Source organism: Falco cherrug, chromosome 6, assembly GCF_023634085.1.
Source record: "Falco cherrug isolate bFalChe1 chromosome 6, bFalChe1.pri, whole genome shotgun sequence".
In the NCBI taxonomy this organism is placed as follows: domain Eukaryota; kingdom Metazoa; phylum Chordata; class Aves; order Falconiformes; family Falconidae; genus Falco; species Falco cherrug.
The window spans coordinates 80,445,583-80,472,693 of NC_073702.1; the positions used below are offsets into that span (position 1 = coordinate 80,445,583).

The following is a 27,111-nucleotide window of genomic DNA, read 5'->3' on the forward strand; positions in this document are numbered from 1 at the left end:
GTGCAGCATCTTCGTTCCCCAGCATGCTACAAAAACATCCTGAGCCACACTGCAAGGCAGCACAGCTTTAACGCGTGTGCCTGCCCATGGCATACTTAAGTTTCATCGGACAAAACTCCACCTAGTGATGAGATGGGCTCTACTGCACACTCAGCATCCAAGGGAAGTGTGAATGGAAGCCAGTGACAAAATAATCTCCGCAATGTAACAAACCCTATAGCTACACTGCCCCGGTGTTGATACAGCCTCACCTACCTACCCCAAGTCCCCTTAGAGTACGGCCTCTGCTCCATTTGACTCAGATACAATGTTGAGAAACATTTGCTTCCAGCTTCAACTTATTCAGCCACATACCGACTTTGTAAGAATGTAACAGAAGTGACATCACCTGGCTGCCTCTTACCTTTCCCCCACAAACGACTGACCTGAAGCTTTATTAGTGGACTTGAACTTTGAACCAACGTCCTCTTCCTGATGATGATGTAATAAAAACAGAAATACATCACTAGTGTTGTATGTCCAAAAGTTTTAATACATGATCCTCACTGTTCAGAAAAGTTATTGCATTAAATTCTAATACATAAATTCATCTGAATTAGAAAAAAAAAAACAACCCACCTTCATTTTACACATTACAATTTTGTCACAGCAGCTAAAGAAAACCAGATTTTATATGCAATTGTCTCAGAAGAAAATGAAAAAAACCAACCCACTAGTCTTTCCTCACAAGAAAACTGCTATTGTACTATCAGTAGTTACTGCAAATTCCAACTTGAACACTATCCCCACAAGTATACAGCCCAGGAAAAGAAAAGTGCCATTCCAAATTACCATCTGCAAATCTGAAATTTATTGAACGATGACTCTCAGCATATGTTGAGTTTTCCTGTTAACTGAATTAACACACAAAGCATGATCAATTTAATTGCACACCATTTCCCTTAAGTTACTGTCTTTTATTATGACTTGAATAGATTCACAAGTTACAAAATACCAATGCTACCTACAGCAGTTTATATAAATCCACACCTGTGTCTGAATTGTGACAGGCACACAAACACGGTATTAGATCACCCAAATGAAAGGCCACATTCCCTGATCCTTTAAAACCAACATCCACAAAAGTCCCCTGCTCCATCGATGATGGCAGAGACAAAATCAGTAGGCCCTGCATGCTGTAAATAGATCGATGAAAGGAGCGGTGACAGAGGTGTAACAGAGCACATGGCAGAATGACATTCTGTATTTCATCCTCTGATTAGTATAAAATGCGCTACACCAGCCTGCAGCAGAAGCGTGACGAGGGCTCTTTTCCTATTCAATCTTATCCCAGAGCTGGGAATCACAAAACTACAATTCAGCTTACACAAAATCCTCAAGCATCACAACAATCAAGAGCATTGAGCTGCAGTTCCATAGCTTACCGTTCTCTTGCACAGGCAAAAAAAAATAAATAAATTACATAAGGCTCATCCATATTTAATACACTGCTTTCTTCTGCTGTAAAGAAAACAATAAAATATATCTGTCTTCAGAGGAAAAATGCCCTCCCTTCTTCCTCTCCTCCAAAATACCCGTCATTATGGAGAGCTCTCACTTGTAATCCACTTGAAAGTATTTCTCAGATTAAGTAAGGCCAGGTTGCTACCTTCGCCCACTTTCAACGGATGACAGAGAATATATTACTTCGATATACTTCACTAGGTTCTGGTATTAAAAATAGTTAACTAGTGAAAAAAAGCCTGTGTGGCTCTCTATGGACATAACATGTTCACACAAGTTCTAATTCTCACTGTCCCTGTGCCTTTAAATAGAACTATAGCTATTTCAGTGGTTTTCAATCAGTTTTAGTTAAGAGTAATGAGTTACCCTTTAAAACCATTTTGTATGTTTTTTTCCTGTGATTTGCTAGCACAGGGTCCAAACGCTGGAAAGCGAGTGAGCAGAGACAGCAGGATGCTTTCCAAAATCTGTCAGTTCAAAAGGCATCCAAAGAGCAAGACAATAAAAACTGGCCACTACGGTGAAAACTGCACTGAACTAGCACTGTGAAAGTAAGCAGACATGAAGAAGCTCCAGTGTAAGCAGCAGTTACGCAGGATGTTTTACTAATCGGTATCTTTTGTTTGTTCAGGCAGTCACAAGGCATTCATTACCACGATACAAAATGCAAAAGCTTTCATTTGAAAGTGCGAGAGGACTAAGACACTCAATTATTCCAGTTAAGAACACTTATTGAGAGCCTAATACAAGATTACTTAGCTGTAACATGATTTTCTCACAACTAATGAAGTCTGCACCAAAGGGGAAGAAGTTTACACAGGTTAGAAGATGATGCTGACAGCCTTCTTTCAGCCAGCCTTTATACAGGACTTAGCTTACTTTATTTTCAAAGCCACACACTGAACGAGATAGCCATCATCATTCAATCCAAACGTACAGGCATTTGTGTAACCTTCCCTCATCTACATCAGAGTTCCCAATCAAACACAGCCCTTGCGTTTTCTGCAAAAAATATAGTTCTTCTTGGTTATTGCTGTATTACAGGGAATGATACTAATATTTGCAGGAGAGACAGAGCATGTGTTTTGAAGATCACATCATTTACAAAAAGCCACACACCCAGTCTCTTCATCCTGAGCTGCTTCTGTACAGCAAAACTTACATTCTGTTTCTTCCAAACTGAAAGTACCTTCAGACCCTCTCCCTGCCCTGCCCATTGCAAGACCGTTTATGCCTCTTCACTATGGTTCTTACCAGTAGGTAATGGCCCATAATGCATTTATGACAGCACCTCAAGCAAGGGTGCACACTTCATCAAATGAATTTGACCCTAATGAAGTCCAGGAGAAAACAAGGAAAACCAGGAAGGTGAGCATAAAAGGGAAGGGAAGAAAGTTATTCTCACTTCTTCTCTGAAGGGAACAAATGTTTCTGACAGCAGAAGGTTTGTTTCCAGAGAGCTGTAATTTAAGCTGACAGGTTATTAAATAGAAGCAGCCCCTTCACCCAAACATAAAAACTCTGTACAAAAATCTTTTTTTATTTTAGATCTGCCTCTGAAGTGAATGAAGAGAATTTGAACGCTGGAGAAACTGAAGAGTCTGCATTGCTACCAAACAAATCAGACTGTGCAAATCCATGTTGTTTATCTGCAGTGCTGAGTCACATCTCGATGGTGGATGTGCCTCACCGAATACCACACCCTGGGAGGGTTTCAGCACTTCCCTCCTACCAGAACGCTGCCTTAAAAAAGAATCCCTACAGTGATGTCACGAGAAGTGATCATTTCCTGCCATACGGTGTACGTATATTTAAGACTTCCGCAAACATTTGGCCAAAAATTGTATATTATAGTATTTCCCAAGTCACAAACACTACACAAGCCATTCTTACAGGATATTGTGCCTAAGGAAGTGTGACCTCGACCTTAATTCTCACTCCCCTACCCCCAATCCACCAAGAAAAGCATTGCATCCTTGCAGGCTTTGGTTGTAAATCTCCAGCTTCTGGAATGCAGCAGTTAAGACTTCTGCATTTTTCAGCGACTCAGCACCCCCCCACCCCACTCCCCTTAGTTCATATATTCAATGTACATTTTCATTAAGTGCTTTCACACTCTGTTCATCAGAACAGTTAGGTCACTTCACACCACAGAGGTGGTACTTTCTGGATTTACACGCATCAGTCTTGAAGCATTTCTCAGATCCTGTAGCTGCTTGGCTGGCTTTCCAACTCCTTCCTCAAATCTTTTTTCCACAACAGGAAGGACAGTTTCATACAGGAAGGATGCATTCTGCCTAATGAATGCTTTTTTCTCAGGGTCCTGTTCACACCGTAAACTGTAATCAACATGCTGGACAGCCACTAGGATGATTTCCACAAGACTCTCCAAAAGAACCATATGCAACTCCGGAAAGTAAAGCTTTAACGCCTCCTCCAAGAAGGCCATAGTCTGCTTAGTGAAAGCTACCACAGTATAGCTAAGGTTGACCCAGCAGTCATCACCCGTGTATTGATCAAAATTGCCTACCCCACAGCTCCTCATCTCCTCCCTGAGTTTTCCCAGCGCCTCCGGAGTCATTAGGTTCATCCTTCTCCACATCTCCTCAGAATTGCGGTGCTTGGTGGCCTCAATGATGATATCCTTGTAGCTCTGTAAAGCACCTTTGATATCTTTCACCAGAAGGGCATGAATGATGAAGGTGAGATCCAGCCCGATCTCGCTAAGCTGCTTGCAGTGCTCTTTAGCTACCTTGGGAATTAACAAAAAGTGAAAGGTGTTACTAGTGTGCAGGCCCCCTTTACATCTTAAACACTTAACAAATTTGTCATTCTCACAAAACGGGGAAGTGTTAGTCAGTTATTTCTCCTGCTTGAAGAAATTCCTTATTAATGAGAAATCCATAACTGAAAGATAAACCCTGCCTGTCAAAAATACGCTGGACAATGACATTACAACCCCACCCATGCACCCACCCACTTGTTTCCACCCGCACCCCCCACCTCCCTTATTAGCAGCTGAAAGAAACCATAACCTGAGAAAGTTAGTCTTGAAAAAAATTATGGAAATGTAGTCCAGGACAGGCTTGGAAAACAAACAGAAAGTCTTCAAATATTCATCATTCAGATGGAGCTTACGTAAAACTAAGGGCAGGGTTTTTCTTGCTGTGTATTTTCATCTCAATGTTTTCCTCTGTTAAAATGAAAACACCCAAACCAATCCCAAATGAGTATTAACCTTTCAGCTAAGGAAACCTCTCTGGAGACCCACAACAACTGAACTAGGGTTAGAAAAGAGGATTTTATAAGCTTTGCAGCCTTTACTTTGGTTATCATGTCACACCACCCTCTCTTCAGACCCTCTCACCTTGACGCACTCTGCCGCAGTTGACAAGCTCTCTTTACTATCAAATACTTGCTTACTGAAGGCATCTACAAACATCCTCATGGAGGAGCGGGCCCAGACAACAAAGGCCGAGTAGCAGCCATTGTTGCCAGCGAAGTCCGTCTCAAACTCTCTTGCTGTCTCTAGAAGGCTGGTGAAGAAGACATGGCAGAGCTTGTGGATGTAGAGCAGCGTGGCGCCCTCGATGCGCAGCTGTCGGATGGCTGTCTGCACCGCGGCCGCCCGGTTCTTCAAGAAGAGCTCACACGCCTTGGTGGACTGGCCCAAGCGAATGAGCTGGGACACGGCCCTGCGGGTGGCCCGTGGCCCTCCCCGCAGCGAGCGGTCTGGAGACAGCTCAAACACCAGCACGTCTGTAAGCTGCCGGACCCGCTCATCCACCTTGGCCCGCAGCTCCTTCACGGGCTGGCTCACGGGCTTGTCCCCCAGGTACTCGTTGAGTTTATCCAAGAGGTCCACCGCCCCCTCGAAGTCCCGCTGAGCAATGCAGACGTCCAGGTCCTCAGGCAGCTCCTGGATCCACTCCAGAGAGAGGTCAACCACCTCCTCCTCCTCAGAGTGCTCCTCTTCCTCCTCCTCCTCCTCCTCCTCCTCAAAGGGGTTGGTGGACTCGGGGGGTGTCGGGGCAGGCCGGGGCAGAGCCTCCTGCTCCAGGCGTCGCTTCTCGCTGAGGGCCCGGTTGCGCTTGGTCTCCTCCAGCACCTCCAGCCACTCCTTCTTGATCTTGGCGTTCTCGGCCTGGAAGATGCGGCTCTCGGGGAACATGAGCAGCTTGAACATGTCCTTCATGGGTGGGTTGTCCTTGACGTTGACCACGGCCAGCCCGTCGAGGGGGTACAGTGCATCGTAGCGGTAGGCGCCACGGCGGTTGGGCAGGGCGGTGGCCACCAGCAGGCAGTCGTTCATGAGGAAGGCGTGCACCCGCTGGATCTGCGCCATGTGGTCGGCGTCATACTCCACCAGGTCGCCGTTGTAGACCAGGTACTTGCCGGGGCTCTCGGGCAGGAGGTCGCGGCAGCCCTCCACCTTCTCCAGGAGGGTGGTGAGGGTGCGCTGCCGGCCCTCCTCGCTGGCCGCTGCCTCCTTGGCCGACAGCGGCAGGAAGGGGTCGGTGGAGGCGGCGCGGCGGGCGCCCAGCGCGGGGTCGTCGCGGTCGGCCTGCAGGAGCAGGGCCTGGGTGACGGCCTCCATGATGCCCTTCTGCTCGGTGAGGATGTGGCTGAGCTGGTACATCTCGCTCTCCAGGTAGCTGATCTCCCGCGCCGTCTCGATGAACTGCCGGTAGTTCTGGTAGACGTTGCGCTTCAGGCTCTGGGCCGTCTCCTCGCTCAGCGCCTGGATGCGCTGCCGGTGCTCCTGCAGGTCCCGGTCGCCGTCCGACTGCTGCGACAGCTGCTTCACGTACTCCCCCGCCGCGAAGCCCCCCGACTCCAGCTGCCGCCGCAGCCGGCTCCCGCCGCCTTCGCCCAGCGACAGCGCCATCCCCGCGCCCCCGCCCGCCCCGCCGCCGGGCGCCCGCCCCACCGCCGCCGCCGCCGCCGCGGACACCGCGGCCGCGCCTGCGCACAGCGGCCCGTACGCCGCCTGCGCCAGCATCGCCCGCCGGCCGCGCATGCGCAGGCGGAGGCTGCCGGCGCCGGCGGGGCGGGGTCACGCATGGCCGCGCCGCGCGCGTGCGCCGGGCTGGGAGGGGCAGCGCGCATGCGCCGTGGGCCCCGCCGGCCGTTCGGGCGGGTTTAGGGCCTGGCCGCCGGGGCGGGCCCGCAGCGGCGCTGCGCGGGATGGCGGCGGCGGAGGAGGAGGACTTCGTGCTGGCGCTCCAGCTCCAGGCGCTGTGGGAAGCGGAGGATAAGGAGGCGGCGGCTTCTGCGTGCCCCGAGGCCTCGCCGGACCCTTCGCTCCTCCGCCCGCTGTCGGTGGTGGACGAGGCCTGGGAGCTGCTGGACCCCAGCCCCGACGTGCACGGCCTCTTCCTGCAGTTCAACGAGACGCTCTTCTGGGGGCGCCTGGCGGCCGTCGAGGTGTCGTGGAGCCCGCGCATGACCCTGTACGCTACCGGGGCGGGGAGCGGCGCCGGGTGGGCTCGCAGGGCAGCCCTGCGCGGGGGAGCGGGCCGGGGGGCGGCCTCCCTGCGGGCGTGACCCGGCCGGGGCGGGGGGCGGCAGGGGAGCGGGGGTGGCCCGGCCCGGCCCAGCTGGAGCCGGGAGGCGCCGGGAGCGGGGGGGGCGGCGGGTTTCAGGAGCCGCCTGGCGCTGAGCGGCCCCCGGTGCTGGGCCAGAGCTGCGGGACAGGCTGTGAGCCGTCCCATAAGCAGCAACTGGGTCCATCGTCCAGCGGGTTTCGGGGAGGGGGAGGAAAGTCTGTCATTTGTCCCTCGGGGCTGCTCCCAGCTCTGGCTTCGTAGCGCGGGATAGCAGTGGCACAGCTTCTCTTCCAGATATCTGGATGTCCTGCTTTTCTGACATAGTTCATACCCCAGGTCGTGGGTTGATCACTGTCACTGTGTTGCCCTTCGTTTGTCGCCCTCGGCAGCCGTAAATGGCTTTTTGCATGATGCAGGCAAAACTGGAGAGATGTTGGCTTGGAATAAGTAACTTGGTCTTGAACTGTGTCTGTCGAACCTTAAAAGAACACACTCATAGTGCTGTCGTTTTTCTTGTTCTTGGTCTTTATGATAGTTTTGCAGCATGGCAGAGAGGCAGGTATGAAATTACAATGTTATATTAACAAGACTTAGAATAAACCAGGAAGGGGACTATACAGGAAATCTGAGATGAAAGAAAAAAAACAGCTTTGAAGCACAGGCTGCAGTGCTGCCGCACACAGCTGATGCAATTGCTGCCTGCTGGAGTCCTGCCCCCCTCTTGTCCTCCAATGGTTGCAGTGTTCCTGAGGCACTTGAAAATATTTGGATACTGAACTGGTAGAGGACTAATTCGGTAACCAAAAAAACCCAAAACAACATAACTGCTTTCTGCTGGATTAGCATGCAGAAGTGATGATATGTGAAGGTTTAGTAAGAGCCAGAAGTTGGGGGTAGGGTGAGGAGTGAAATTGCAGCAACCAGTGGTTAAGTTGGTGTTAGCTGTTGTGAATCTCCAGCCTCTGTTTTACGTATTGTGTGCTCCATCAGGAGTTCTAATGAAAACAGTCCTCTGCCTCCTAAACAAATCAGCTTGGAACAGTCCACTGTGATTTATTTTTTTTCATTTTTTTCCCCCCAGGATTGCTATCTTTGAATTAAGTGATTGCAAGAAATTGAATAAATCATAGTTTCACTTTTGCTAATCCTGTTGAGTTTTTCAAGTAACTGCTCAAAGTGTTCTTTCATGTGAGTTACTGAGCGTGTGTTGGAAAGGGATGGTGGTTTAACTTCAATTTTCAACTTTCTTCATGTACTACGGAAGTAGCTTTTCATACTTGTTTTTTCCTGTGTCTCTTTCAGTTGTGCTGGAGTGTGTAGATATGAAGGAAAAGGTGGAATGTGTTCCATTCGTCTAAGTGAGCCACTCCTAAAGTTAAGGCCGAGGAAGGATCTCGTTGAGGTATTTGAAGACTGTTCGTGAATCTCCACATAAAATGTATTGCATCTACCCTACCACTTTGTACAAACATTTTACATTTCATAGTGGGATTCTTGTAAAATAGCTTGTAAAACAGCTTGTAAAATAGCAGTAGCTTTATTATTACATTTGTGTTGCTTGTGTTGCAGTATCATGGTAATATTTGGTTTATGTTTCCAAATGGGCAACTCTGAGTAGGAGTCTAAAGTAATTTGTTTATTTTACTGACTTTATAAAGAAAAAACCCAACTTTTTTATTCCTAAATTATCCTCTTAATATTAAGCCAAACATTTGCTGAAATCAGAAAATGGCTGTAGTTTCATCTTCTAGGTCAAAAGGCCAACAACAGAAAATAAGAATATAGGATATGACAATAAACATAACTTTGTGCCTCTGTTGGGGCTGCTGCTTTGAGTTGGCTTAACATTTGGATTTTCTTAATGAACAAAATGTTGTACAGTTTCAACTTTCCCACAAGTGTCTTCCACCCCCCCCAGTGGCAGAGGGGATGGTCTCTTCAAAGGTCTGACTCTAAGTTTGAGGATTATTTCTCCTTTTTGGATTGTCATTGTAATATTCTCCAGCATGGTTTGCTGGTATGGGAATAGAGGTAATTTGATTTGACAGGTAGAATAAGTATTATGTTTTTATGACCCAGACTGAACATACGAATGCCTGAAGATAAGATCAGTACCCAGATAAATGCAGAGGAGTGAAATACTCCCAGCTTAATCTTGAAACTGTATGTAATGCTTTTCAGTAAATAGGTAATGATTTGCATCGTTTCAGACGCTGTTGCATGAAATGATCCATGCCCTGCTTTTTGTTACTAATAATGACAAAGATCGTGAATCTCACGGACCAGAGTTCTGCAAACACATGCGTCGCATTAATCGCTTGACTGGAGCCAATGTCACAGTAAGCATAATCCACTTAACCTAATTTAATAAAGATTTCTTCCTGATCTTTTTTTTAGTATGCCTGGTGTGGTGTGAGTAATAAACTTACTCCTGTTGGACACTCCACAGTTGGTACCAATACAAATTTGCATCCAAGTGTATGCCAGTGCCATGGTTAATTTTGTTGGGGATGGTGGTGCAAACAGGTTGAGGAAGATGTGGTGAATTGTTAAGTCATACAGTTTTCAAGTATATTCTCTGTAACTACTTTCCTTTAAACTTTTGTTTGAATTTGAAACATCTTAAGGACAGAATAGCTCCGTGTTCAGAATAATATTTGGGAGCAGTCTCTTTTAGTTAAGATTTATGGGAGTAGAGGCTAATGGGTTGACGATATGATGTATCTGATACCATCAACTGAGATAATAACTGGAGGGAGATTACAATACCGGTATTTACAATGCATTCTAAACAGTATGTCATTTGGGGTGAAAGTGTAGAGAGATTTTGAAAGTGATTTTATTGCAGTTCAAACAAGATAAGCCATATTCCTACACATCCTGTCTTTTTTTAAGGCTTTATTTTAATGGTAGCTAAACGTTGATCAAGTTATACCCAGATTCAGCTCTTTTAACTGGTAATGTAAAAATCACAGCAGTAATGGAAGGAATTAAATGGTAATACATTTAAAAAAAAAATAAATCGTAGAGCTATTCACATAAAATTAGAAACTTTCTGAATTACTGCATGTTTGTTTTTTTTTTTTAAACCTAGATTTACCATACTTTTCACGATGAGGTGGATTTGTACCGCCAGCACTGGTGGCGATGCAATGGCCCCTGTCAAAACAGAAAACCGTACTTTGGATATGTGAAACGTTCAACAAATAGAGCACCCTCGGCACGAGACTTTTGGTGGGTTAAGCATCAAGAGACGTGTGGAGGTACGTTCACAAAAGTAAAGGAGCCAGAGAACTTCTCAAAGAAATCCAAGGAGCAAACTGGGGCAGCAAAACTTCCGAAGTCCAAGTCAACTAACAAAGGTATGTAAAATAATTCTTTTTTTCTTTTCCAAACACTTCCTTGAACAAATACAGATCAACCACTAAGCTTTGCTTAGCCATTACTGTGATGTAGGCAAAGAACAGGGCCCATTTGTATTTGTGCATTTCTAGGCTTCTTCTCAATTGTTTGCAAAAAGTTTAGTTTGCTGCACTACTTCCAAGCAGCAGATTTTTCAGGTGAAGTACGTAAATACTAAGCCCTTGATTTATCTATGAAAAACTTACTAACTTTTCTTATTTTCTTCTCTCATTTTGCAGGCAAGACCCCAATTCGTGATACACAAGATCTGATGCCTTTTAGTGGAAAGGGTTATCGGCTTGGGGGAGACGGTGAACTCTCAGAAAAAAGCATAGATTTCAGCAGCAATGTTAGTTCACAGCATCGTTCAGCAGTAAGGACGATACCAATCCCTAAAAACGAGATAAAATTTGAAAAATCACCCCGTAATGGCATCTTCTTTCCACTTTACACTGATGACGCCTGTGAGAAAATCAACTTAGCCTCAAAGCATGAGTTTCCCAAACCCTCTGTCGCTAATGCAAAAGCTTACAAGAATGTTAGTGGATCGCCTGTTAAAATTGCTCATGTTGTGGAAGAAAAATCAAACCAACGTTCTGCAAATGGCAAGAGGGTTATGCCTTTTTCTAACAGGCCATCGAAACAAATTTGTCTTGAGCAGACAGCAACAGCTCAGGTTGTACCTGAGAAAAAACGCTCAGAATGTACTAATGCACTACAGCAATGGCCAAAAATGGAAGACAAAACTGCCTTTGAAAACTATTTCATTAAAAAAGGGAGTACTGATGTCACCTTAAGTGTAAATGCTCCTGTGAAAACCAAAGCTGCATCTACAGTGTCCTCTGCAAGTTCCAGCACTGCTGTAAGGCAGAATGAAAAAGTCAGTTGTCCTGTTTGCCAGACTGAGGTTTTCGAGTCTGAAATAAATGAACACCTTGATTCTTGTCTTGCATAAAAACTTTCAGAAAGCTGTCTCAAAAAGATGAACCAGGGCTGAAAACATGGCTTGAAAACTGCTTTGCTTAAGGTTTGCAAACTGGAATTTAAAATACTGTCAGCACGCTGAACATCAAGTTGTGTGGAGTTATGCATCAGTGCTGACTGGGAAGCTAGCTGCTACTTGTGTTCCAAAGAATCAAATACTCAAGTTTTAGTTGGTGGATGGTTGTGCCAACATTGTTGCTGCATTATCTGGGTAATAAGAAGGTGGATACTTGCTGAACTGTGTAGTTTTGAGGCAGTTCTTAAAACTAAGACATTTTTAATCCTGCTAATTTGTCTTTGTTTTCAGGACCCCTTTGTGTTGTGGGTTTTTTTTTAAGTGTCTTTGACAATTCTTAAAGTTAACCACCTATAATAGATAAGAATTCTTCTGTTTACTGCAGTGTAATTAAGTGGCATGTATTTTTAGAATAGTAAATATTTTGCATAAGCCACAATTACACTCGGGTGGTTCTTCTCACCTGTGACCTTTTTGAAAAGATGGATGAGTGAGAATCTCCAATACGAGTTTTTGTCAAAAATGGGAGACGGACAGTCATCAAAAACATAGCAAAGCATCCGTTTAGGATTAATGGGTAGATTGTTGCAGGAAGAGAGAAAATCCGGAAGGGTGATGAAGTGCTAGGAAATGAAGCGTAAGATGCTTGGCAGATGAGAAGGCTGTACACTTAAGGGCTCAATTAAAAAAAATAAATCATTTTGAGGAGTTTTTTTCAAAAAGGATTTAGAAATTAGGTACACTGTTAAAAGTTGGAGTGGTCAACTGGAAGCTGATGAACTTCCGTTTCGTGTGTCTTTTTGGTCCAGGGTCCCAGCTGGGTTCTCTACCCGCTTTTTTTGATGGCTTGCACAAACTGTTGAAAGTTCTCTTGTTTTCTAGCGTATAGGTATTATGTGCCTACGAGTAACTGACCCCCATATCCTGACACTAGTAAGTAAAAGTTGTGAGGAGTATTGGTAGCAATACTGGTAAAGACTGTTCTTGGCCATGTCATAAAAGCCTTTGTGATTTTTTCACTTGATGCTGTTTTAACCTGTAAAGCACTGGAAGTTTAAATTGACGTTAGCTGACAGCCTTTATTTGGCTTCTTCTGGAAGCCAGCCAGCTCGGTGGTTAGTATCCAGCAAGCTGCTCAGTTGAGTGCTAAAAACCATTATGCTGTGAAACGTTATTCTGTATAAACCTTCTGAAATGTTAACAATTCTCTAGTTGCACTGAAAGTATTAACTGGTTAAACAGTTAACAGCTTGTTTCCGTACTTGTAAAACTAATCATAAGTATTTTTGTTACCAGAAAATATAAATTCCAATATTGTTGCTACAACTGAAAATGGCTGTATTAGCCTGGGATGCACATGTATTTGCCTCTGTATAATCCGTTAATTGCTGCTTCCTTTTAAAATTGGGAAATAAACTGCTGTGCAAATTTGGCAAATGATACACCAGTGTTTAAAAAGAGTTAAGGTGTTTTGTGAACACTGATGCTACAGATAATTAATGTTTGTTCTTGTATATTCTGAATAAATTGGTACTTAACTGCTTAATGAAAATTTAAAATTATAAGTTTAAATTTTCACATGGCAGTTGTCACTGTCTTGTGTTACTCACCAGTGGGCTCACCTGTATATCTAATAAGTCTGGTTTAATAGATCCTTCCTTTATTAACAATGTTCCTTCTTAGATTTCCCTGTAAAAACAGGTGTTGGTTGACTGCGTCAACCTCTGCCTTCTCCATCATATTTTTAGTAGTTTCACTTTTGTTGCATTTCTGTGGAAGACTTTACAAGTACTGATTCTAAAACTTAATTTGACAAGTTAATTTTCCATACTTCCTTCTAAAAATGGCAGTATCTGGCAATGTTCCCAGTGAAACATGACATTTACAAGGACGGTGTGACTCGGAGGTATTTGTACTGTCATATGTTTTTAAGATGAGGACTGGATTCACATCATGAATGGTCTCACATTGTGAAGCAATTTTTTGAGAGCTATTTCCTTTACTATTGTTCTCATCAGTTTCCTCACTTGTCTTTCCCACTGTAACCAATAAGAGTAATGGAGAAGGGAGGATTGTGGGTATTGTTAAATGAATTATTTTTTTTTTTCCTAATGTCTTCTTTTACATCAATAGTGTTCATTTGAACAACAAATAGAAAACAAATGGGGGAATTGACCTGTAGAATTCAGTGAATAGTACAGCCTGTCAGGGCAGGCAGGTCGGGGAACTTAAGCTATAGGCAAGTCCTGTCTCAAATATACAAATGGCCTAAAATAGATCTGTTTCCAAAACAATTGAGCAGTTCTGGACCAGCTGTGGAAAAACATCACCTCTGCCCATGCGTGTTTTTACAATGAAGTAGTATGGTGCCAAGATCTATTTTATACAGAGATAAATGTGACAAAGAGCAGGGTGGACAGGCTTTGCGGTTGTTACCTATTGCAGGCTATTATTAACAGGTCATGGCCTTGTTTTTTGAGGTATGTTACTGTGAATGCTGTTTCTGTAAGTTTTTGTTCTTGAATACAGTGTCCTTCCCACAGTTACAACAATGACTACCAGTATATTTTTAAAATGGACCAGTACATTTGGGTGAAAGGTGAGAAATTTTGTCTTCTCTGTCAGTTGACTTTGTCCTGAGTGAGTTTAGGTACTGTCTGTGACAACACAAACAGACGTGATTCACTGATCTGTGAAATAAGTTGCCTGATCGAGAACGTAAGAAACAGGATAATATACCTCATTTCTGAGACAAATGGGATATGGGCAAGGTCAAATGTGCGCGTGCTGTTTGTGACCAGATTGTTGTGCAAACTGAGGGCAAAACCAATCCCATCCTGTGGTGACCTACTGGAATTGCTCAGAATGATTCGGATGATATTTAGGTAGTTTAACCTATAGAAGTGAGGGTTACTTGGCTGTTTCATCATTATAATAAAAGGCTGCTCTTTGATTGCCTTGAAACTGTTATCAGGCAAGGAATCTTGAAGATAAACATTTCCATAAAGGAAAAAAAAAACCAACTTGAAAATATTTATCTAAGAAGGTTTTGTAATACTTGATGAGTTCTGATGAAAGAGTGGAAAGTAGAGTTTTCCTTTGGGCTAAGAAAAATGAGTTTGTCTTGCAAGAAGATACGTAGTAGCAGTGTGCTTTATAACATGTTTTAAAAGTGATAATGTGCATTCCTTTACCATCTCCAGTAGTCCAACCACTGTTTGTTTTCACTTTGGGATATCTAGGTCGTGTGGGAAATGTATTCTTACAGCAAGTCCAACCCTAATGCCTGTGCCTAAGCTGAGAGCAGGCTATTTATGTCTCCGTGGAAGTACATTACTGAGGCAGGGCAGGTGCTGCTGCTCGGACTGTAGGAATTAGTTACCTGAGCCGCCTTTCTAGGAACGTTTCGCAAGAGAACAACTACATGTTCATTTGGAACAGGCTGTTCTATCTGCCACTGGATCGGTGTTAGTAATAAAGCATACGAGGTAATAATATTTCATGAAATCAAAGGCTAGAGAGGGCTTAGTTGTAACTGGGTAACTCGTGAATAATTCCTGAAATGCAAAGTAGCTGTTGAAGCTTCTCTTGCTGCAGCAGTAGGATGTGCTATGGAGTAAATGGCTTGTAAGGGTTTACTTCTTCCTCGTGTTCTTCTAGAGTCCCTCGGTTCTGTGGTATTTTCCGTGCACACAGCATCCCTATACATCCTTAAAGTAAAGCAAGTTCCACTGTACTGAAGGGTAACAGCGAGAAAGAAGGAAGGGTGAGTTTCTGAGAAAAGGTGAGACGGACATCTCTTCTGAAGCAGCTGGAGCAATTCGTGGCGATGATGGGATGGTGCAGACTGCTCTGGCTGGAGAATGCCAGGAAACTGCCCCTACAGCTGTTTGCTTCAGCACTGCTCGATCCGCTTGGCCTCGAACGCGGTGTCTGTGCATCAGCTGTCGCATTTCGCCACCTTGAATGGAAAGGCCACTAAAAGTTCCCACCTTCTGTGGTTACATCTGACCTCTCTTCCCCTACGAGCATGTGATTGTTGCTGCCAGACCCAGCCGTGACAGCAGTGAGACAGCCACTCTCCAGCGCCTGCGCCTTACCTGCTCACCAGCATCCGTGAATTTCACACTCCAAACTAAAATACCCAAGTTCTTACTTGCATCTGGATTATTGCCGCTGTTGGAGTCTTGAGTTTAAAGAAACAACTGTTCGCATATGACCATAAAGACTCTACGTTAAATTACCCTTCAAATGTGGTTTATGGGTACAGAGGCCGTGAAAGAGGTTTGTGTTTCGGTATGCGTGAAAATACACTCTGTGCGTTCTCCTGTACTTGTGTATATGGAAAAAAAAATACCAAGGCACCAGGCGGGGTGGAGCTTTGGGATTCTCCCACAGGCCATTAGGTGGCAATGCTTGCACTTAAGGAATACTTATTTCTTCCTCTTCCCAACCTGTGCAGGGAAGGAACAGAAAGTCCAGAATTAGCCGGCTGGTATCCCCCCCAGGGCCGCGCTCCGGGCTGAAGGTGGATCAGCGGGAACACTGATGGACCACAGGCAGGGTAAAGGAGGGGGAGTGGAGGGGTGCGGGGGCAGGGCTGCCACTAGCTGGGATGCAAAGTCAGTTTACAAGGAACTAACGGGGTTTTCTGTGTTTCTTTCAGCTTTGCGGCAAGAGGGACTTAGAAGAGGCGGCAGTAGTTCCTTTTTCTAGACCAAGGCTCAGTGAATAACCCAAAAGGTATCATTTTGTCATCTACACCTACCGCACCGCTTGCATCCATTGTGTGAAAAATTGTTTTTCTGTCACTGCTTGGCATCAGCCCAGCTCTGCAAGAGAGGCAGGACAGAGCTGTAGGAAGTCAGAGTGGGCTGTAAACCGCAAAACTTCACTCCTGCGCCTCGGCTAAGCTGGGGAGCGGGAGCGGTGTGAGAGGCCGAGGGATGGATAGCTGCTCTCGGTGTGACAGCTAAAAGGGAGATGGCCATGGCCTTAATCCCTCCGTTCCCTTTTAGCTGCTGCCAGGCCAGGCTGCTTTAAGACTGGATTAAGAAGGTGCAGCACCTTGGCCTGAATAGCTCGCCCTGTCTCAGGCCCATCCATCCCCTATCGTTTGCATCGCTGCATCTGCTCTTTTGGCTTAATAAATCTTAGACCTGACGTCTCATAAACCGCATAACAATGTTTGGAGGAGCAAAAACCAACAAGCCAAATATTTGGCTCCCCTATTGCTTAATTTAGAAGTGGCAAATACTTTATCTTTTTCTTTAAATGACATCAACCTTTGGACCATAATTTCTGTGTTGGCTGCAAGTGCTTTCCCTTCAGGGAGCTGTCACTGGTTGCACAGAAGGTCTGGGGTGAGCTGTGGGCTAGAGCTCAGTGAAGTCCCCGTGTCTGAGCTGTAGGAATCTGGTTTAGTTGGGGTTTGTAATTCTAGTAGCTTCATTTGGCAACTTACTGACGGGAGGAACAGCCATGGAGCCTCTCTGCTCTTACTCTGCTTCCTCCCCACGGCTTTGCTCCCCTGCCTTTGCCTTCCCACTGACCACCCTGGTCTCTCCCCAGAGGCATCCCAGTAATTACCTGCTTTCTTCCCAGGAGGCTCCGCTCGGTGGGTGTGCTGCCACCCATTTGTAAGTGGGTTTTGATTGACCAGGAGAGCGTGTGTTGCGTTTTGAGAAAGGCATGAAGCAAAAAAAGCCAGGCACATGCTTTCTGGGGGGGAGGTGCCCACCTGCAGACGCTGGTGCAGCCCCTGCAGCACTTGCCCACAGCCAGTGCACGGTGAGACGCAGGCTGCCCTGAGGAAGCACTGGCCGCTTTGTTCAAGGGCAGCACTTCTCAGAAGCAAGAAATAATTCAACCAGAGCAGTTTGGTTTTTTTACCAATTCAAATGCCCCTTCGTTTTGAGCACTGCATACCAAGTCCAGTGGTTTTGGCCTGTTTAACGTGTAACCCAGCACACACTTTCTATTTTACAGGCATTACTCCCAAGACCCAGGGGCTGTGCTATCCATAGAGCACAGCACATCTTACACTGGCTGTTTTTCAACCAACAGCAAGGCGAACTTCCTGATGTGACAGAACCACGCAATTTGGTACAGGCTGCTCCAGATAACGCAGTGGTAGAAGGATACGATACAAAATCAGGGCTGTTCTGGCAGATGGCAAACAAACGCATCCAAAGGGAAGAGTCATCCTGAGGATAAACACCCCAGGGACTTCAGAGAAGATGGCACCTGCACCAGGTGGGGTATGGAAAGCTGCGAGTAAGGGACTTCAGTCTTAAATCTGCTGTCTTCTGCAGGATATGTTGCTAAGAATCGAGTTATTCCTTTGATTTGCATTTAGCAATACCTCTAAGAAATAACTTCATTACAGTGAGGGTGGTCGAACACAGGAACAGGTTGCCTGGAGATGTTGTGGAGCCTCCATCCTTGAAGACACTCAAACCCCAAAGGTCCTGGGCAGCCAGCTCTGGGTGACCTTGCTCAAGGGCAGGGAAGCTGGACCAGACCACCTCCGGGAACCCCTTCCCACCACCATGGGTTTCTGCCTAACAACCCCACGAACACATCAGGACAGAGTGAAATTACAGCAGAGGGCAGTTAAGATCCATCTGCCTCCCCTTGCGCTGGCCCAGCCCAGGAGTGCTCGCACCACCTCTTACCATCAACTTATTTCCAGCTGTGCATTTCTTCCTCACCCTGGAAGGTTTGGCAAGGGCAGCTCTCATCACTGCCACCACCCAGACCGTGTCCTTGAGGGGTGTGTTCCCCATCCCATGCATCAGAGACTGGGGGACTTTGGGCAGGAGCTAGGGCCATGCTACAGTACAAAGGGAGAAGACAGGCAGGAGGATGTTCTGCCACGATGGCCGGAGGAGCAGGTAGCTGGGTCACCACCTCCTCCAGCCTGCCCTGGAAAGGCAGGTTTTAACTGCTGCTTCCTTGCCAAGCCACAGTGGGGGCAGGGGGGGTCGGGATTATCAGCCCTGCAGATGGCATGAATTAAAGCTCAGACGTAATTAACTCTGAATGTACCTACAAGAAACCTAGAAGGCAGGAAAAGCATCTGATGACAGGAAAGGGGAGGTATTTCAGGCACTGCAAAACCCTAAGAGACTACTCAAGCTAGCTGGCAGCGTTTCCCAGGGGATCTGGCAGAGTTAAGGGGACACGACCTAAGAGGTGTTCCTGCTAACGTCTGGGCTGGTGCTGGGGTCTCAAAATTTGTTAAGCCAACTCAAAGCAGCAGCCTTGCTGGAGGCACAGGAAGCAACATGAAGTTATCTTTGTCGTCATATCCTATATCCTTATTTTCTGCTGTTGAAATCTGGCAGTTTTGCCAAAGCAGACACCCATCTCAAGTGGTGCCACACCTGTGGAGCTGTTTGCAAGGCACTATGGACACAAGCGTCCCCTGAAGGAATGAGACCTCAGTTTGGAGGAAAACACTGACAAGTTGCCTTGATGCAGCCTTCCTCTTAATCCCTTTACAGGCCCCAGGGCTGTTCCCTTTCCCACGTCCCTCCTGCAGCAGGGCACCCCCGCAGCACAGCACCGCTCTGCACCCTCAGCACCAGAGCCACGCATTGGGTCACAGCCAGCCCGTGCCCACCCTGCAGCAGGTCCTGAGGGCAACACTGCCTTAACTTCTTCAGGGAGAAGGGTTGGAGGCCTCTGCTGTTGGACAAGCATCCTCACCCAGCTCCGAGTTGTTAAATGACAGGTCCGGCCCAGCCCCGAGCGTATTTTCACCTGTGGCTGTGGATTTGTGTCAAAGTGATACCATTTTCAGGAGACTGACAAGGAGGTGTCGTGTTTGTGAATCCTGCACTGGTTTCCAGTCTCCTTGCATCTTTCCCTTTTCTTTCTTCAACAGAAAAACTACCCAAGCCTGGCATGAAGCTGCTCCTGGGTGGTGCCAGCGTGGTTAGTTACACTGACTCGGGGCCAGCTGAAGGGCACGTCCCATGAGCTGCCACGGTTCAGCTGTGTCATGTATAATCCCGTCACCCCTGCCAAAAGAGGAGGAGCACCCTCAGCAATTCAAGATCAGTTTGCTTCCCTGAGACAGTCAGCAGCTTGTCACACTGAGCTTCTGCCAAGCAGCACCAGCTCAGGGCAGGCGGCAGCAGCCAGAGGCCACCACGCTGGCCATGGCTTGCTTGGCTGCTCCCCTCCAGGCATTTCTTGCAACTCTCAGCCAAGGGCTCAGGTAGCAGCATTCCACCTGGAAAGGCAGGCACCGGGCTGCTGCCAGCCTTTGCCTCGGAGCAAGAATTCCAAACATTTTCTTGAGCCAAGTATTTTATAATTTAATCCAATGCTCACACCAGGGTATAGCACCAAAGTGGGCTGACAGCACTGGGGGAGCCAAGGCAGCCTGGCAGGGCACGAACGCGTGGGGTTAGCAAGGGGCAGGAGAGGAACAGGAATGGCAGGGGAAGTGTCAGGCAGGGCAGTAGCAGAGCTGTCTCTCTCAGTGCATTCTCGCACAAGGAAAAGAGAAAATTTGCAAACCCATGGCAAGCCCTGGAGGTGTACCCAACCACCTCTCACCTCACCTGCTCCATCCCTGCACTGGTAGATGTTTAATCATACATAAACCTGCCTCCCGAGCATCTAAACAAGAGCTTACACCATCGTACTCAACAGCAAAAAAAGCCTCCCAACCAACCAAAACACACATCCTTTGATAGCTACGAGTTCAAATAACTTCTTTGTGCAGCACAACATCCTCCACCTAAAATAGAGCGATTTGTCTCTTTGTCATCTCCGGGACACCAACGACGTTTTTCTGCCCGGACAGACGTCTTATCCTGGTGATGGCACCAGGGGGACCCAGCCACTCGCCCTTGCTCTCCGCTGGCCCTGGAAGCAGGCTGGCAGCACTCCCGCATCCCTGTGCCTGCAGTGCTCCCGCATCCCTGCCTCTCCCACAACAAGGACCACACAGCACCCCCTGCATCCTACTGTTTTCCTGGCTTCAGAAGCCTAATTTTTACCGTAAAATAAATACATGCTCTCCCTGGTTATGTCATTGCATAACACTGCATGGTTATAAAGTTGCAGCAACTGTTAACTATACGCGTTTCCTATTTGTGCTATTTTAAAGGTGTTTTTTTTTAAAAAAAAACCACCTAAACTTGTCATAGTGCAGGTGGGGAAAAATAAAAGTAAGCAAAGTAGTTCAGAAGTTGCTACCTACATCCCATTGAAAAGTTTAACATATAACAAAAATTTAGGACCACAGAGTTAACACAGCTTTTGCTTGTTCATTAAAATATGACTGCAGAACACATGCCCCGCACCATATCACTTACTGTTATGTCGTGGCTGGGGAAGGGGAAGCGAAGGGAAAATAAACATGCCCAGTGTGACAGCTCAAACCTTGCTCTTTGCTTCAGGAACATCATCAACTGGACTCTAATCTCAGAAAACAGATTCTGTTATTACCCATGGTCCTGATTGCCAAACATTAGTGTTCACAGTCACATTTTCCTTAGAGAAATATTTTCTCATTGATGTCCAAAGAGGCTGCCAAGTGCTCAAATAAAAAAAGAGTTCTTCTGAAATATCTTTCAGTTCCAGTAACTGAATGCTGCACTCACCAACAGCCAAGACTCTCCTTTTCAGGTTTAGGGGTGGTGGTAGCTAGTTTGTTGCTAGCTAGTGGTTTGGTGGGGTTTTTTGACACGTTCATTCCCATCATCACTGTATGGAAAAACTTTCCAAGATTGCAACAGCAATTAATCAAGCTCCAAAATTCTAGTTTCCTTGTTCTAACAACACTGCACCAGCTACTAAAAAGAAAATTAACTCTATCCCAGATGAAACCAGGACAGAGCTGCAACCATGTCTTCTGCTATAATGCAATCTTTATTAATAGCTTTATAAATCTTGCTTACATACAATAATGTAAGCAGGATACCTGCCTTAAGATAGTTCTGCTCGTTTCTTTGCTTGACTTTTTGTTTGACCCTTGCTTTCTTCAGGCAGTGAAATACTAGCTCACAACCCAATACAGTATTTAGATACTAAGCTTCCTGATTGGGAGTAGGAGTCAAATCTCTGCGTTTTAGTTATTCCAGTTTCTTCTTTTATTTAAAAGCAAAAATAAAATTGAACCACACCAGTCCTTCAAATGAGCCCAGGTCAGGAACCGGTTCCACCCTAGCAAACCACACTGACAGGCCCACAAGGAGCACTGGATCCACACGGCAAATATTTATAGAGATGAAATTTTACTTCCCATCTCCAACAGCATTTGAAAGAAATAATGGGTTTCTGGTTTAGACACTGCCCTGAAATAGCCTGTCAGCTGTGTGTGACACTGACAGGTTGTTGGTCCATCCATGTGCTTTACATCCCTCCCCACCCTGATGCCAGGCATGCCCTGCAAACTTTTAGCCATGTGAAGGTGCTGGTACTGGGTTTATAGGCTAAAAGAGCCAGTCACCTTTTCCAGCATTTATCACCATGTTATATGTAAGGTAGTTACAGTAAATTCCCCAGAAGAACCCATAAACCATTGCCAAGATAAGTTTAATCCCAAGCTGCATATTTATTAAGAAGGGGGGAAAAAATCCCCAAAGTCCAACAAATTACAGCTGGAAGACAGACAAGGAAACCAACTCCTCGTTGAAGCAAAAAGTTAGGAACGTCTCATCTTCAGAGGTAAAAATAGGCTATTTTGCAACACGCATCCATGAAGAGAAAGGATGGGCAGGATGCATCAACTGTCTTTCCTGAGGCAAACACATTGTGTATTCTTCCTCCTCACACTTTGTGTTCCCCCCCAAAGCAGACACCTACAGTGGATTTTTACTTGGCACATCCTGTGTGTCTTATACACACCCCATACGTGTTTTATCTTGGTCTCTTGGCCATCAGCCTCTTCCCATCCTACTTCACCGCTTCTGTTCAACTCCTCCCTGTCCTGCTAAGGACTTGAGTCTATCCCCACTGGGTTGGTGTCTTGCATCTCATCTGCCCTGCCCTTTCAGTTTTAGGGCCAACTCAGGCCCTGGCTCATCCGTTTGGAAGCTGTGGGCTTTCCCCTCCCCATTTCGGAAAGGGATAAATGTGCTGTATATTCACTCAACTTCGAAGATTTGGGGAAAAGATTGATGGCACTAAGTGGTAGCAAAAGTCAAGAGAGCAAATTCGCTGGAACTGGTTTTGTCTGGCAGGACAGAGGACCTTGAACCTGCTTCTGTCAGCTGCTGTCCACACCCACCAGACAGGGTCAGGCGACTTGGATTTAACAGACGTTCCAAAGTGAACACAGCTCCTGCAGCAGTGTAACAGCACAAACAGACTTCAATGCATTTGCAGTAATTGCTTTACATTCAAGCTTTACTTTACATTCACAGAAAAGCTGGGTATTTTGTATGAAAGCTGATGATGGGAGACCCAAGTTTCTGCAGCTCCATACACCACCACCACATCAATTAAAAAAAAAAAAAAAAAAAAAAAAAAAAAAAGCTGATGACATCCAAATCCAGTTAAGTCCCATGAACTTCTTCAAAGTCTTTGCTGCTCGGTACTCATAAATTCCCACTAGGTATTTGCAAGCATGTGCAGCTGTGTATCTGCATGCCTGCAGGCAGGGTACACACGCTAGGCTTCCAGGGTTTCGAGACTCTAAGCTTGCTATTGTCACAGCACATTTTTTTTTTTCCTCCCCTCCTCTTTAAAGCATTCAGCAAGCACAGAAATGGTACTTTCCAGTCTGATTATACTTAGCAGGATGACTTAGCAATGTGATCTTTCCACTCCTGACCTTCAAATGGTCAGCACAACCAGATGTTTTATTTAAGACAGAGGCTGTCAGCCAGCTTCCCCTCAGATTTGCAAGCCTCTTTCTTTCGAGAAACACCCAAGACAGACTTCATCTTTCCCTGGTGCAGTATTTGCCTTTACTATGCAAAACAATCCCCCTGCATATCACGCTCAACAATGTGATAATTAAAAAAAAAAACAAAAAAAAATCAGGTCTACACAGGAGGGTTACAAGTGCTAGAAAGGCTGCTTCCTTGTTCCATGTAAAACAAAGACAGGGAAGAGGCTATTTCAAGAGAACACGTAAGAAGCAGGGAAAAAGCCTCAAAGCACTTTGGGATCAGCTCAGTGCTGCTGCACTTAGGTTTCAGCCTCACACAGTGGCAAGAACCATCACCTCAGAGCAGAACTGAGCACGACAAGTACCCAAGCTCCATGAAAGGTGCACTAAGGCTGGCAGACTAATCCGGAGATCCAGGTAATTCCTCCTGAACCAGCACAAGACAGCAAGCAACGCAGCAGGAGCTTCACAAGAGTTATAGCAATGACAGGAGCACAGCCAGCCAGATGTTCCCTTGATAACCATACAGTCATTACCAAGCTCATCAAAAAGATTATGGAAATTGTGTGGCACCTTGTATGGGTTGGCATCTGTAGACTCTACCATTTTTCTGCCATCTTCAAAGGGCTCATAATTCATTGGGACCCATGTAAAACTGAAGAGCTACTGTTAGACTTTACAAATTCTGTTTGAAAAAGACTTTCATTTTCCACCTCACATACCTGTCACAGTGGTGAAAAAACCAGAGCTGCCTCTATGTCCATCATCACTCTTCAGCCAGCCTAAACTTGGTGATGTTTTTGAGGGAGAAAGTAATCAGGAAAATGATCACACCCAGGCAACTGTAGGGAGTCTCAATTTAAAAAAAAAAAAAAGACACAAAAAAGCCCAAAACCAAACCCAAACCAGATCCTACTCAGAGCAGAAATAGCTCTGATAAAAAAAAAACCCAAATCCAAAAAAATCCACCCCACCCACACAAACCACATGCCCCTTTTATCAGGGGGCATTTATAAATTAGTTGGCTACAGAGCAGTTTTAAAAGTTACAAAGATTACAAACAACCACATCGTTTTCAAGAACCTTTATACATCATCTTTTTTAATTAGATTAGCTTTACAAGCAACTTGAGAGCTCTTTCATAATGAACACTGCTTTTCAAATTACACAACTTTATAGGCAACCTGTAAACGAATCCTGAATTTCTTTGCCTGCTATAGATAAAGGTCTCATATTTCACAGCCAGCTAACATCATGAATAAAAATAGCATTATGAAGCTTTATCTTTAACCAGGACTAGACACATACAGATCATAAGACAGTTTAAAAAATAGTTTTAAAACAAGGACCTGCTTGGTGATGCTCAAGACTGAATATTCAACTGATGTGAAATGAATGGTTCCTAAAGGACATGGAAGAAATGGCTGACCTGATTTGTTGACCCTATTGTAATGACTTACATGGAGTGAAAAAATAAGCACTTTTTAAACCTGTCTGGCAAGCACAAACCTACAGTGTGATTAGAATTTGATACGCCGTGGAACTGCAAAAGTTTGAATTACACAGGGGCTAAGATGAGTTTAAAGGCTTATGCTTACACTTCTAGAACAAAACCAACCAAACCTCCGTTAAAGCAGTACTAAAGAAGATGAAGTAGAAGAGGTGGCTTTTTTGCTTGTTTCACTGGTAGCCTAAATGCACTGCAGACCAGACAGTAATGAAGATTTGCACTCCTTGGCCAGGTTGGCAGAGGCACTTACAGTAAAGGTATCCTGTCTGTTTTTCTGGGAAGAAAAGAGGAAAGAGGAAGAGAACTGTAAAGGGCAAGAACTTAGTAAAAAAAAAAAGGAAAAGCAAAATCAAAACAAAACTGGGAATTCTGTTGGTTCTCCTAAATGATATACCAATACTGAATTTTTCCCTCTTCTGTCAGTTTGTTACTAAACAATTAGCTTTTTCATGTTTTACATGAACAATAGTAATCTTTTTAATAAAAAATTACTGAGCTTTCCATAGAAAAGGTCTCTAATTGAATACAAACTATACAGATGTTAAAATTGTCACAAGTTGTAATACATACAGAAATATTTCTGTACACTCACATTGTTTTGGCTAAGTAAGGAAGTAAGGGACAGATAGAAAACTGCAGCAGGGAAGCTGATCAACACTCAAACTCCTGTAAATATGAACATAGTTTGCTTTTGTTTTCTTAAGCTTTTAAAGCTCAGGGAAAAAAAAAAAAAAAAAGAAGAAGAAAAAAATCACTGTCCAAAACATCAATTTCTTAAAAATAAGAATATCAAAGTTTCTGCACATCTCACTTTTATTCTGTGATGTCCCCTCTCCGTGATAAAATGAAAACAATGTAAAAGAAAGTAAATGATTTCTTACTAAATATATACCTCAGTACTGATCAAAGGGCAGTGCCTCTTTGGGGAAATCCTTCAGCACAGTGAAAACCTAAAGATGTGTTGCACAAGGAGCCTACAGTGATGCACTTCAGCTTCAGTGTGCTGACCATCTCCTTGATACTATATAACAGATCAAGGCGTCAACTTACAGACTGCATGGGACATCAACATTTGAAAATAATAAAAAAAAAGTTAATTTTAGATATTCTATTAACTTACACACAAAGGAAAGGGGGGTGGCAAGTATTCTTTAGAAAAGGGAGAATGCTCAAAAATTTCTGTCAAGTACGTAAGGAGGTTCTGGGTACCTCTAATAGCCTAGGAAAGCCCTTGTATATTCTTGTAACTTGATGGTATTTACCAGGTCCCCAAAGCCAATGATAGCAACCGATAGTGTCAAGTTCACTTAGTGCCAGTCACTTAAAAAAAACAAACAAAAAAAACAAACAGACAAAAAACCCCTAAAACAAAAAACCAAACAAAGAAAAAAACCAAAGAAGAGACAGAAACTTCCCCTCTGTGGACTCAACATACAAAACCACAAATGAATGTTACTAATAGCGAGATACTGATTTGCTTCTGTTAATAAGGTTCAAGAGGACATAGTCAAAAAAACAATACAGCAGCAATCTTTAAAAGTTAAGATTAGTGTGAGATATGATATAAAACAATCAGGTCTTTAGCTGGTAATTAAAGTGCTCCTTTTCTGACTTAAGGTGTAAAGAAATTAAAGTGATTATCAGTTACTGGCAACCCTTACTTTAAATTAGGTCTTTCATGGCAGAGGAGAACAGTATGAACAGTTTTACAAAAATAGATCCATGTTATTTTGGAGAATACTGTAAATTTTTTTCTTTTTTCTTTTTTTTTTCAGTTTTTCTTTTTTTTTTTTTTTTTTTTTTTAAGACTCAATTTTGATAAACTGTACCTGGTCATACAAAAATTACCCAAAATTCAAACTTTTACCATATAAAAAAAGGGAGAGATGAACTGGATTCAGCTGGATGACAGGTCTGGCAAAATATAAGGATGGGCAAATTCTATGTAGGGCACTTATTTATGTCCAGATGCATATGCTGTTTCTTACTGATTGCTTATCTTCTTCACATAAGCAGTCACAGGCCTGGAGTCACAATCACATAGTACAATGCTTCAGCAGTCAAAGAACCTTCTATTTGATGCAACATTGAAACACTGTTTGCTTCTTTATTAAAATGTTGGTTTGTTGTTGATTTTCCTTTATCTTGTTATTCACATTCAAAAGTTAATAGATAGCATCAAGATTTATCAGGGAGAACAGCAAGGGGAGTTGCTTATAAAGGCTTATAAAACGTTTTTCCCAACTGAGTCAGAAGGTTTATTAAGTTCAACCCTCACACCTTTTTCACC

General features: G+C 44.7%; 3 protein-coding genes across 5 annotated transcripts in view; 1 reads left to right on the forward strand and 2 right to left on the reverse strand.

The window, feature by feature from the left end:
• Positions 1-509: 509 nt before the first annotated feature.
• EXOC8 (exocyst complex component 8) lies at positions 510-6,476 on the reverse strand. The gene is made up of 2 exons (XM_027801492.2): positions 4,871-6,476; positions 510-4,255 (listed from the first exon to the last, which is right to left on the reverse strand). The coding sequence occupies exons 1-2, from the start codon at positions 6,389-6,391 to the stop codon at positions 3,647-3,649; spliced, it is 2,130 nt and encodes a 709-aa protein (XP_027657293.2). The 5' UTR covers positions 6,392-6,476; the 3' UTR covers positions 510-3,646.
• Positions 6,477-6,608: 132 nt separating this feature from the next.
• SPRTN (SprT-like N-terminal domain) lies at positions 6,609-26,218 on the forward strand. The gene is made up of 7 exons (XM_055714859.1): positions 6,609-6,956; positions 8,355-8,454; positions 9,263-9,391; positions 10,147-10,414; positions 10,694-16,018; positions 16,121-16,197; positions 17,443-26,218. Exons 1-5 carry the CDS (start codon positions 6,691-6,693, stop codon positions 11,407-11,409), a joined length of 1,479 nt encoding a protein of 492 aa, XP_055570834.1. The 5' UTR covers positions 6,609-6,690; the 3' UTR covers positions 11,410-16,018; positions 16,121-16,197; positions 17,443-26,218.
• The window catches only part of EGLN1 (egl-9 family hypoxia inducible factor 1), a 35,232-nt gene continuing 32,501 nt past the window's right edge, over positions 24,381-27,111 (reverse strand). For 2 of the 3 annotated variants that reach the window (XM_055714864.1, XM_055714861.1), the window contains one exon: positions 24,381-27,110. In XM_055714864.1, the coding sequence (XP_055570839.1) occupies positions 27,107-27,110 (4 nt within the window). In that variant the 3' untranslated portion in view covers positions 24,381-27,106. The remainder of the gene's footprint in view (position 27,111) is intronic. The other variant, XM_055714860.1, reaches the window with a different exon arrangement.